Here is a 13,232-nt window from a genome sequence, read left to right as displayed (position 1 = left end):
CCCTTTCTTCCACCTCAGACAAAATTTTGCCTCTATTCTGCCTCTTTAACCCACTTTTACCATTTTTGCCACATTAAAGCTCTTTTTGCCAACTCTTTTCACCAAATTTTAACCAATTTCTACCACTTTTTTACCACTTAAACCCACTAGTAACAGTAGTTTGCTACTCTCAGCCCATTTTGCCAACTCTAAACCAATTTTTGCGTAACCCACTTTTGCCATTCTTTTTGCCACTTTAACCCATTTTTGTTACATTTTAGCGCTGGCCATTCATTTTCACCACTTGTGTCCAAGAATTATTTAATTATTATTAATAATAATTATTTTATTATTTTGTGCCCATCCACATTGTTTTCATTACCTAAAGAAAAAAAAAAAGGTCATTCTGTTTGAAGAAAAGGATTTTAAATCTGAAAAAGCCTATGTTTGTACTACAGTATTAATAAATAAAATTCATTTTTTGCTCTTGAGTGGTTATTATTCAGGTTAAACATAAAATCACACTTTAACAGATCATAATTTTCTGACCCCCATTTGGCATGGCCCCAGTAAGCCCCCCCCCACCCCCACCCCTTTCTGGACATCCTTTCTTACATTGAAGTGGCCCGATCCATGTTGGAAGGCGGTGTAGGGTGAAGTGCATGGGGTATACGGATTTCCAAACAGATATTTCCCAGGGACCAAATGTTAAGGGGAATCTTCCAAAATGCCTTGTAAAGCATCAGCAAGATTGCTGCTCAAACATCCAAACAAGAGTAGGAATGTAAATTCAGGGCCAGTCTCAAACTTCTCCCTCATCACTCCCACTCTAGCGCAGGATAAACTCTGTCTGACGTCACAAATGAAGCTTAAGGTGGAGGGTTTAAAATTGAGCTGCCAGCTTTGGGACAGACTACCCTTACTGTTGTTTAAACCAGAGATTTTGTAGCATGATTTTTATGTCACATTTTGTCCATATTAATATGGTAGGCAGACAAGTCAAAATCCTTTTACAATATTAGAGAAAATATATATATTTGTATATGTTCCTGTCTGTTTTTAACATCTCATAAGTTCAGTCTGATGTTGATAAGATGATTTGTTTTCACAGTCCCTGTACACATAAAACACCTCACCGAAATAAGCACAGGGAGGATGTTCAACATGAGACAATGTGATCCTGATGGGAATTTCAAGGTTTGGTGGCATTTTAAGTGGGCCCTAATTACCTAGTAATTTATAGTGACAAGTGTAACTATTATGCAATTTCTCAAGAATAAGGGGGTAATAATATTGTGATAAATTGGCATTTTACCAAGTAATAGCTCACAAATATGAAAATGTTTACCTAGTATGAAGGTATTAAAAATCAAGTTATTCCACATACTAAAATGGCAGGTCTCTGGTAATGGAATGGTACTTTACCCTTACCCTGGCCCTCTAACCCTAATCCTAACTCTTGATAGTCATTATTCATTTAAAGTTATTCATTCATTTATTCATATATCTTTACATCATACACAGGCAGTCCACAGATCATTTCTTGAGAGACCCTGGGGGACTAGAATATTTTGATGATAAAATACAGTTCCTGTTGTCTCTCCTGTTCAGTAGACCAGAAATCCCTATTTTTTAACCCATATTTTAATATTTTTTAATGTGGCTTTTACTAACTGTCACATATTTTTAATACCCACAGTCTCTGTGAGACCATGCCCCTTGCGGCACTCTTATCAGAGCGCTGTGCTGTGCTAACCCTTGTGATATTGTGGCAATTATCAGGTAATAAGTTGATATTTTACCCTAACCCTTTCCTCATAATATTGCGGCAGTTATCTGGTAATTTGGTTGTAGTTTACACTGACCCTAACCCTCACAATACTGTGGCAATTCTCCAGTAATTAGGCACTATTTTGCCAAGTCATTTCTTAGAAATTAGATGATCATATTCTGTACAAGTTGCTTGATAATTCCCAAGTTACTTTTTTTTTGGGCGCACTAAAGTAAAGGAAAATCCTTCCTGAATATTTTTCAAGTAATTTTTAGGGTCAGGGTTAGGCCAAGGGGTTAGGGGGTTAAGGTTGGGGTTGGGGGTTAGTGTAAAATACCACCTAATTGCCAGAGAATAACCACAATATTACAGGGAATGACTTGATAAGTAAAACATTATTAATAGGTAAATTCTTCCTTAATTCAACCATATTTCTGAGTTATAACTTGGTAAAATTCCAAGTTATTAAAAGGTAATTACCACCTTATTCTTGAAAAAAACGGTAGATAATTGCCACTGACTAGGATAAAATTACTGGGTATTAAGGGCCTAGCCAAAACAAAAATAACTTTATTGTACATCTGTATAATTCTGCAATTTGTAACTTATTTTAAGCAATAAAACTGTGCATGGGATTGTGCCGAACTTTGACCTAAAGAGTGTCTGTCATGACGAACATTCAAACGTGTAAGCCAGCATCAGCGCAGACTTACTGATGGAATTCAACTATCCACTCTCCTTCTGTACTCAAAGGTTTTGAACAGCACTCTGAATGAACAAAACGCTCTAAAGGTTCATTATCTTGTACGTGCTTTAGACTCTTACAAATCCTCTTGCTTCTAACCTTTTCTATTTCCATCAACTGATCATTATAAACTTAAACTCCCAGGCTGCCTTGCAGAGCTGTAAAAAGCAACCTCCTCCTGTTTTTGTAGTACATGCACTCTACCTTGTAGAGTTACAGAGCCCCAGACATGACATGGCCAAAAAAAATTTAAATTGTGGCCACAATATAGCTATAACATGTGCACGAAATACTAATTCATTGCCACAAAATACTAATTTGTGGCAATGAATTAGCATCTTCTTTAAGGTCTAAGGTAGAGGCAGTAGAGGGGCAACAATTTAGTATTTCGTGGTCATGAATTAGTATTCTGTGTGCACGTTATTGCTATATTGTGGCTACAATTTTTTTGACTATGTCATGTCTCGGGCTCCGTATGGAGTTAATTATGTTCTTCTGCATACTTTTTGCATGAATGAACACGTTGCAGGTTTTTTTCATGCATTCCTAAGTAAACCCTGATAGTGTTTTGTTCTGTTGTTTACAGGATAGTTAGAGCACCAGTTTAGCATTGCAGTCAGTCAAACATCTCTTTTTGCACAAGATACCTCATTTGCTTTTTGCTGCTGTTTCCGTTTATGTAAAACACCATACATACCTGATGGAAAGCTTGCGATGTCTGACACTTTTTGTTTCAAGTTAACCTGATTTTCATATTTATCTGTTGCAGCGTGGATTTACATTTTTTGTGTGTTTTTGTGTGTGTTTGTGCAGCGTGCATGTGTGTGGATGACATACGCTTTCTCGAGGCAGGCTTCTCTTGACATGTTCTGCACCAAGAGGTTGGAAGCAAGGTTGAACAGCTCCTCTGCCCATTCCTGCAGTGAATAAAACAGAAACACACACACATAAACATACACACACAGAGAGTCAGGAACAAACCCTTGTGGATTTTAAAGTTTCCAGGGGTAAAAGTGCTGTAAGTTGGGAATATATTTAGCTGTTGTTCTGTTTATGCGAGTATGCTGATAATATCTAATTGAATTTAAATACTGCATCTAGATACTATTTTAAAGGTACAGTGTACACTACTTAGTCTAAAAGCATTTAGTGGAATAAACATGTTAAAATGAAACATGACATACATAAGCAGGCCTATCTAAATCAGCATTTTATTTTGTTTTATTTTTATTAACTTATTTTATTAATAAGCCTTTCATTTATACATAGAGAGGGTCTTCTCCATGGACGTCATCTTGAAATTTTGCATCCAGTCACACAGAAGGGACCAAATAACAGATTTTTTTTCTGCTGAGGATGTCAACATTAGCCTATCAACTTGAATTACAATAAAAATATGTTTCAATGTCTTTTAGTAAGAATAATGTTTTCAGAACTATTTCTTTTGTGTTTTATTAATGAAACAATTAAAATGTAAGATGTTTTTTTGACAGTGAAGTATCAGTATTTCTCATTTGTGTGGGTCATGATCAGCTTTTATTAGATACAAGAAGGGGGGCTGCAGGAAAAAAAGGTTGGGAACCCCTGATTTAGACAACAGGTGGCCGCATACAAGGAATATATTTCAGCTGCAACATTAGTGCTGCTGTAAACATACATGCTTGAGAGAACACCACTAGAGAGAACACCTGAGAGTTCAGGCCCTGTGCAATCACATGATGTGAGGATGTAAATGACAAACATGGCAACAGGGATAAAAAAGGAAAATAAAAAATCAAAACTTATATAATAAATCATCAATAGTAACAACAGATCAGCTCAGGCGACTCATAGCCAGTGTCAGAACACACAACATCTGACCTTAATTTCTCCAGTATCTTCCTTTGACCTTTATAGATGGTGACTTTCAGTTGAATGTGTTACACCAACATCTTCTTAAATCTGTTCTTATGAAAGCTTCTATGAGAAACCTACGTAGGATTCACTGTTCTCACCTTTGTTCTTAAGTTGATCAGTGCTTGTACGATAAAGGCACACATTTCTTCTAATTATCATAGAGAGTCACCATTTTATGCCCATATAAGGACATACAGGGGCCATGTGCAAAAACAGAAGGCACACAGGATAGAAAGGAGAAGAAGCGAGATGTCAGTAACATCCAGATTAAAATAAATCTTACAATTGCGATACTTTGATAGTTCTCAAGTGGATGCATTGCTGCTCAAAACAGGAAGGCTGAATTATGTTTTTTGCACCACAAGTGGATATAAAAATATTCTTTAAACATATTTATTGGATTTTATAATTTGTTCACTTGGTGCTTTCTTCAGAAACAATATGAATTATGCTTTAAAAAGAAAAAGGAAACATTCCAGATGAGTAAAAGTTAAAAGTGTGTGTACGGGGGGGGGTGTTATTAAAATATACATTTATTCTAAAACCTGACACTTTAAAATGATGAAACATCATTTCAGCGCATTTAAATGCTTTTTATTATCATTTTGAATAAGTGCCTAAGGATTTTACAAAAACCTTCAGCATGTGCTAAATGTATGTTTAGAGTTTAACTATTTGCAGCTTAGATCAAACACTGTGTGTTTAAATTGATTCTTGACAAGGGTGTGATTCTCAACCACACTGAACCAAAAGAAACAACTGTGCTGTGCAGTTAGTAAATAGTACTGCTGAATAATTAAAACTAAAACCAGGTGTACACTGTGCAATTTTAAGTCGATTCAGACATGAGTTTTGGGTTGCACATCTAACTTGGAAGTCAGGCTGAAAGTAAGACTGACTGAGCAACATTTTCTCATGCAGTTGTACAGGGGAACATGATGGCCAACCTATGGAGGCCTGATCAAGCTATTCCCGAGCATATTCGACATTAGGGTTAGGCAATTAATCGCAAATTAGGTTAAATCGTAATATGGCCTGCTTCAATTTTCAAATCACAGACAGTGCAATATTTTTTTTTAATCCTAACCTGTGTCAAAATACCAATTTGATACCATGTTTTGCAGCAGGGAGTTCATGTACTACATATTACACATACATACATGTGTCTTTTTTTCAGAATAGTTTACAGAAATCCTACTTTTGCTGTTCGTGTATATGATTTTCTTAAACAAAATGATAACATAAAAAAATTATCATCACTTCAGTAGAGCAATCGATATCAAATTTACTGTATGAGCCAAAATTCCTTGTACAAAAACCCTTGTTTAAGTTACCTACTTGTGCAAGATATCTAATTAAATAAAAGTTTTAAATCGATAAAAATGCAGTTAAATAAAATAAAAAGCTCACGTTACTGCGCCATTCTTAATCTAGCACATTTGAGTGCTGATGAGTGCAAGATTAAACATTTTATTCTGTCACACTAGGACTCAAATGTTCGTAAGGGTGCTGTGCAGTGTTTTTAAGTTTTGTTTTTTTTAGCTAAGAATCAGGGTATATGAAGAAAATCTTATATTAAACTTAATACTACATAAGACCTTTTACAAGGCCCACTTCATAGGTTTTAAGACTCTACTCACACCTTAAATTTTCTAACCCATTACAATAACCCAGTTACATACACTCACCGCCCACTTTATTAGGTACACCTGTTCAATTGCTTTGTTAACTCAAACAGGTAATCAACCAATCACATGACAGCAACTCTATACATTTAGGCATGCAAACACGGTTAGTGACTTTGAACGTGGCATGGTTGTTGGTGCCAGACAGGCTGGTCTGAGTAACTAAGAAACTGCTGCTCTACAAGGATTTTTCACACACAACCATCTCTAGGGTTTACAGAGAATGGTCCGAAAAAGGGGAAATATCCAGTGAGCGGCAGTTGGGTGGACAAGATTTTCATAACGATAGAAAGGCCACTCGTATTTTCCAACACCTTGTTGAAATAATGCCATGAAGAATTAAGGTGGTTCTGAAGATAAAAGAAGGTCCAAACCGGTACTAGCCAGGTGTACCTAATAAAGTGGCAAGTGAGTGTATGTTTTGTGCAGTTTGCAAGAAAATAACAAACAAAAGAAAATAACATGGCAAAGAAAATTCTCGTAGTATTTCTTATTTTAGTATGCAAAACAAGTTTTCTTTGAGCATTTTGAAATCAGACTATGAGGAAAAAAGATACCAGCTTGATACCCTAAACTAGGTGTCAGTAAAAGGTCAGACTTTTTTACTTGAACAACCTAAAAGCTGTGCCACAATCTAGAAGTACCTTTTACAAGTTTTGCACTGGAATTCAATCTGAAATCTTTTAACCCCAACTAAAGATATCATACATGTACACTGAAGTTAGAAGGGTTTTTTGCTTTGAGATCACCTTTAGTAGAAGGGATCTACAAAGTCACAACAATATGACAAATCCATTTAAAGTCAAATCATTCAAATTATATTTGAAAAGTACTTTGGTATTTATAATTTCTTTCCTTCCACCACTCTGTCAGGAAATGTATTAAGCGATAAGGCATATCGCTGATTATCATTCTCATGTATTTTCCTCAGCAGGAGTAATTAAAGTTGTGCACCGAAGCTAAAAACACAAGTACAGACATGACAAAACAACATGCGCTAATGTTCACTACCAAATTAAAAGCCTAACTATAATGAGATAGGACGATACTTACATCAGACCTCACATAGCAGAAGAAATAAAAGTTGAAATGAGCTCATGACAATGTCCAAAAAACGCAGAAAAAACATCAGACCTGACACATTTCTTTAAGAATATCATGTGATTTAAACTAAGCATGAAAACAATTGATTCAGAAAAAGCAACAAACAATCTTTATTGAAGAATTTACACTAGACTTTTAATACTTTTTAAGACCCTGTAGGCGCCCTGAGAACAAATCAGAGAATAGAAATCTTTGGCGAATGTCAGAATCTTCTCAAAAACTGCGTACGAGGTTAAAAGAATAAATTTCCCCTGAAGAACAGATGGTGAATGTGACCAGCACAACCACTAGGCAATCTGTACCCCCCAGTGCCCAGTGAATTTTGATAAATAGAACAAACAAATACAAATGCAACTGTGGATGCACCTGGCTAATATTCACCAGTTTACATGGATAATCACTGAACAAAGACACTGATTTTTTTTTTTCCTATTATTTTGACAGGTATAAACGGCAACTTCTAAACCAGAAACTATCTGTTAGCTAGTTTGACAGACATGTTTATCTCTCTGCAGAGATAATTACACATTGTAAAAATGTGAACAATAGGAGACTTGTTTTCAGTCTGTTTTAAAAATGTCTTTTTGTTCCTGTGGTTGTTTTCACTCCGTCGCATCCCCTCTATCTCTCCACCGCCCCTACCATAAGCATACAGCATCTTGCATACAGTCCATGTCTTCTTAATCCTTAAAAGGAGCCCGACGTGATCAGACAGATTCACAAACAGTCATGGACAAAAGTGTTGGCACCACTGGAATTTTTCCAGAAAATACACCTTTTCTCCCATAAATTGTTGTAATTACAAATGTTTTTGGTATACACATGTTTATTTCATTAATGTGCATTGGAACAACAGAAAAAAGGAGAAGAAAAAAGCCAAAATTGACATAATTTTAAAAAAAAAAAAAAAAAAAAAAAAAAAAAAAATGGGCCGAACAAAATTGTTGGCACCCTCAACTTAATATATGGTTGCACACCCTTGGGAAAAAATAACTGAAACCAATCACTTTCTATAACCATCAACAAGCTTCTTACACCTCTCAACTGGAATTTTGGACCACTCTTCTTTTGCAAACTGCTCCAGGTCTTTGAAGGGTGCTTCTTGCAACAACAATTTTGAGATCTCTCCATAGGTGTTCAATGGGATTTAGATCCGGACTCATTGCTGGCCACTTCAGAACTCTCCAGCACTTTGTCTCCAACCATTCTTGGTGCTTTTTGGGGTATGTTTTGGGTCACTGTCCTGCTGGAGCACCCATGACCTCTGACGCAGATCCAGCTTTCTGACACTCTTTTGATTGTCTCCAGATTTCATGATTCCTTGCACACAGTCAAGGTACCCAGTGCCAGAGGCAGCAAAACAAACCCAAAACATCTATGACCCTCCATCATGTTTGACTGTAGGTACTGTGTTCTTTTCTTTGTAGGCCTCATTCTGTTGTCTGTAAACAGTGGAATGACGTGCTTTTCCAAAAAGCTCTACCTTAGTCCCATCTGTCCACAAAATATTCCCCCAGAAAGATTGAGGCTTACTCAGGTACATTTTTGCAAACTCCAGTCTTGCTTATTTATTTCTCTTTGTCAGCAGTGGGGTTCTCCTCAGTCTCCTGCCATAGCGATTCATCTCATTCAGATGACCACTTATGGTCCGAGCTGGCACTTTTGCACCCTGAGTCTGCAGGACGGCCTGAATTGGTGTGGAAGTTGACTGAGATTGACTGAAATTTTTCTCTTCCGTCCACGTCCAGGGAGATTAGCCACAGTTCCATGGTTGTAAACTTCTTGATTATATAATGCACAGTGGACAAAGGAGTTCCAAGATCTCTGGAGATGGTCTTGTAACCTTGAGATTGTTCATATTTTTCCACAATTTTGCTTCCTAAGTCCTCTGACAATTCTGGGCTCTTCTTCCTCTCCTCCATGCTTGGTGTGACACACACAGGCACACAACACCAAGGCTGAGTCAACTTTTATACATTCTAACTGGCTTCAGGTGTGATTTCTATATTACCAGCACCTGTTACTGCCACAGGTGAGTTTAAATGAGCATCACATGCTTGAAATAAAATGATTTACCCACAGTTTTAAAAGGGTGTGAATTATTTTGTCTGGCCCATTTTTGAGTTTTGTGTAAAATTATGTCAATTTTGTCTTTTTTCTTCTGGTTTTGTTTTGTGTTGTTTCAATCCACATAAAGCAAATAAACATGTGTATACCAAAAACATTTGTAATTGCAACAATTTCTGGGAGAAATGGTGTTTTTTCTGGAAAAAGTCCAGTGGTGCCAATAGTCTTGTCCATGGCTATATACTGAGCTAAAAAAAACTCACCAGATATCTGCATTTGAGTAAATTTGATCTGATAATCTCACCAGAAGGCCACCATGCTCTGTACTGGTAGTGTGTCACTTGGCCAGAGCAGGGTAGAGCCAGATATCGAGTGAGTTTTTTTTGTCCAATATACATTTAAGAGATACAAATATCTATCCAGCTAGGTTCCTTTTAAGGCTGGGAATAAACGCATAATACTGACCTCAATCAGATAATCACACAGGTAAATGGTGCCTCCATCAAAAACCTCTTATTTTAGCAAAGAAGAAACTTAAATTTGTTTTTGAGAAAAGAAAAAAGAATGGAAAGAAAGATAGTATAAATGAGGCATTTTTTAAATTTTAATTAACACTTTAAAAACTTTATTAACACAACATTTAAAAGATACTTCATCCTGTTTGTCTCTATTATCCTTCACCAGTGTGCCTCAGCTCCTGTATTATTCACCTTATCATTCTTTTTTAGTGACAGATTTCATTGATACTGTCTCTACAGGCATGAATGGAACAACTTAATTAAAACTCTGAAATGAATAGAGCTGAAGGAATTAGATTTTCATCTAGGCACTTCTATGGGAAATTCAATGACTGTTTAACTTGTTTTGAAAGGATGCTGCGTTTCTAAAATGTGTAGTGATTGATGCTATGCAGGGTGTTTACCTTAGCTGTCTCCTCTGTGAAGGCCATGAAGTTCAGATATGTGATGTTGACCATGTCAGTGCCGCTCACCACCGTCAGCATCCTGTTCTCCATCTTCCCCGCCAGGGTGCTAACATCCAGGAGCTCACGCAGCTTTGCTTCCTGAATACAAACAAGACAAATACACGAGTAAAGTGGTTACCATAAAGGTCAAACAAAAAGTCATCAAATGAAGGTTCAGTGAGTATTTTCATTTCTTAAAAGGTCCTGAAGATATGATGCCAGCTGAATACACAGTAAACCAGCTTCACTTTGCACTTCCTCAGTGGAGAGGCAAAAGACATAAAACAGGCGATGGAAAATGACAAGGAATGCTTTTTCTAAGGAAGTGAGACAGCGCTGCTCTGTGTCAAGGTTTTTTTAAGGCTTGATTAAATATGATCACCCTCTGAAAGCACCGAACTGAAACGAGACCTGCCAGTGTTCAGTCATTCACACCTCATCTCTCTGCTGATTTGTGTGATTAATGAGAGCTCAGCTGTCTGAGGCACACACCGTCAGGAGCGAGGTGACACACTTCAACCCCCAGTCTGTCCCAGCGTGACTTGAAGGTTCCTTATTACTTGCTATAAGAGAAGCAAACAAGGTTAACCATTGCTGTGATTTGAGACTTTTCAAGTGTAAAGCAATCAAAAGAGCTGGAGTGATATTGAAAGGATGACCCCGTTGAACTCACTGGTGCAATATGTTGACTTTTATACTTTCAATGCACAACAGACAGCATAATATCTACAGGGCATTTATAGTGCTATTCACTGTGAATGAAACTCTCCAAATCCTGAGCGCTTAATGAGCTCCAAAGATTGCTTTCCAGCCTTTTTTGATTTGGAAAACATCCTCCTGTCCTCTTACATGTAAAGAACAACCATGAAAGGTATAAACAGGACAAACTATTTCAGGCATGGGTTCTCTTTTCTGAGGTGATCCCATGTGAGCTGATACTGTTTTTGCCCAGAAAAGGTTTTAATAATCCATTTTACAAATTATGCAAATGCATGAGAAGAAATTATCCCCACCTTGAGCAGCTCAATAAGATTTAGAAACTTTAATACCCTGCAACCTTCAGCAGGTGGAATGATTCTGTAAAGAGTTTGTTATCTGTTCCAGCAAAACATTGGGTGCTGGCAACAGTTCAGTTCAAACAGAGAAAACTCTCAAAAATGTGTATTTATTGAGGTAATTATCTAAGGGAACCTAAACCAAACTAATTTTAGCAAATATATGTTTAAGCAGCTCATTTTTGGTGCAAATTGTATAAAAAAAAACAAATCACAGTGCCTCTGAGGTGTGAGACAAGAATAACAATGATCTTCTCCTCTCCTTTGGGGCTTGGTATGCGAACGGCATACAAAACGGTTGCTCCAGCTTAATTAACACAACAAAAAAGCCCAGTAAAGGATTTTGCAGTGAAAGCAAATGAGCTCCCACTAATTTTACCAATCAAACAAAGAGCATTGTGTTCTGTGTCACGCTGATAAATGTCCTCTACACGTCCCTCACACCCCCCAATCAAATTGTGCGGCTTAGTGGCGCCACTTATCATCATCCTGAACTTTTTCCGAGGCTGTAAATTCTCCCTATTGATGAATTGCACTCTGCTTCATCAGGCGGTCTGTCAGCTTCAATTTCACGTTAGCATCCACAGTTGTGAATATGTAGCTCTATTGTGAGACCCTTTCATGAAAAAAATTCAATTTCCAGAGGAGAACAAAGAGATTTAACTAACCTTACACAATGAATACTGCAAGTTAATAGAGGAAAATAGGATCTGACACAGCTTCAAAACTTTATAGTGTATCAGATGCACAGCAGTCACACGAGTTGCACTTTTTTGTGGCCAAAAAAAAAAACTTAAACAAAATAAAGGTGTTTCATCAGTTCATTGTCATTCATTCTGCTAAAATAGTAAAAATGCAAACTTATGTTCAAAGTTGACAGTCTCAATTATCATTCCCTAACACCTCTGTCAAAATAAATATTTCTTACTATTACAAGACCTGGTTAAAAACACCTAATTTTGCAGTTGGACAATTTCTTTGCACACTGAGAAAAAATATGGATTTATCATTCTTCAGAGCCACAGAATAACAGCACATATGTGTAATGTTATTATCCGAACTACACAAGGATGCAGAAAAAAATCACAACTGAGAATTGGTTAGACATTACATCATGCAATGTTGTTTAAAATGCTCCTGGATGTTCTTTAAGCAACAAACACAATATTCAGTCAAATGTCTGTGGAGTAAAGAATACAGTAGAGTGGAACTAAAGTCTCAGCTACTACACTCAACACCTGACAGCTAAAAATGATCATCAGTGGCCTGAACTCAACTCCTACTGTAAAAAAATAAAACAGCAGGAAAATATGAATGAATGAGTAAAGTAGCAAATACCCTAAGCTTAATACAAGTACAATATCAAAGAAGAAAATTTCCAGACAGTCTGGCTGCATGCCGTTTATCTTTGATGGCCACTCTCACAGATCATTCATCTGAGACACCGCCTCTGTCAGAGTGGAAGTTCCATAATTTGCTTGTACACTGTATTTCCCCGCAACACTAGCTACGTAATTAATATTATGACATAAGCTAATGTCTCTAAGTTAGCTTTAGCAACATGACCTTAAGTTAACATAGAGCTAATGTACCACACCTAAGTAGCTGCTCTGTGAGATTAGTTGTTAGCTACATAGCTATGTAGCTACGTTATACACATAGCTAAACATGAGGCAATTTAGCTAAATTAGTTTAAGCAATGTGAGCTTTAACAAACAAGCTTATCTTTAGCAATGTAGCGATGTAGCTTCATTATATACATAGCTAAAGGAGCTACGTGATCAACAATATAACATGAACCAATATAGCTAAGATAGCTTATGTACAACATGACCTTTTGCAAACATATCTAAAGCTAATGCAGCTATGTAAATAAAGTACCTAGTTAGCTGCTCTGTGAGCTTAGCTTTAGCAGCATAGCTGTGTAGCTTTGTCATATATGTAGCTAAATAAGCCACAATATTTA

At 36.8% G+C, this 13,232-nt stretch overlaps 1 protein-coding gene across 3 annotated transcripts in view; it reads right to left on the bottom strand.

Moving 5' to 3' along the window:
- Positions 1–13,232, bottom strand: part of LOC121521733 (1-phosphatidylinositol 4,5-bisphosphate phosphodiesterase beta-1) — a 226,430-nt gene that overhangs the window by 97,432 nt on the left and 115,766 nt on the right. For all 3 annotated transcript variants that reach the window (XR_005992885.1, XM_041805887.1, XM_041805888.1), the window contains exons 4-5: positions 10,170–10,310; positions 3,333–3,412 (exon numbers count right to left, since the gene is read on the bottom strand). Coding sequence is in view for 2 of the 3 variants with exons in the window: in XM_041805887.1 (XP_041661821.1) it covers positions 3,333–3,412; positions 10,170–10,310 (221 nt within the window). In the remaining variant the exon portion in view is untranslated. The remainder of the gene's footprint in view (positions 1–3,332; positions 3,413–10,169; positions 10,311–13,232) is intronic.

The sequence above is a fragment of the Cheilinus undulatus genome, linkage group 14 (assembly GCF_018320785.1).
Source record: "Cheilinus undulatus linkage group 14, ASM1832078v1, whole genome shotgun sequence".
NCBI lineage: Eukaryota > Metazoa > Chordata > Actinopteri > Labriformes > Labridae > Cheilinus > Cheilinus undulatus.
The sequence above is the reverse complement of the archived record's forward strand: the minus strand, read 5'-3'. Positions and strand labels throughout refer to the sequence as shown.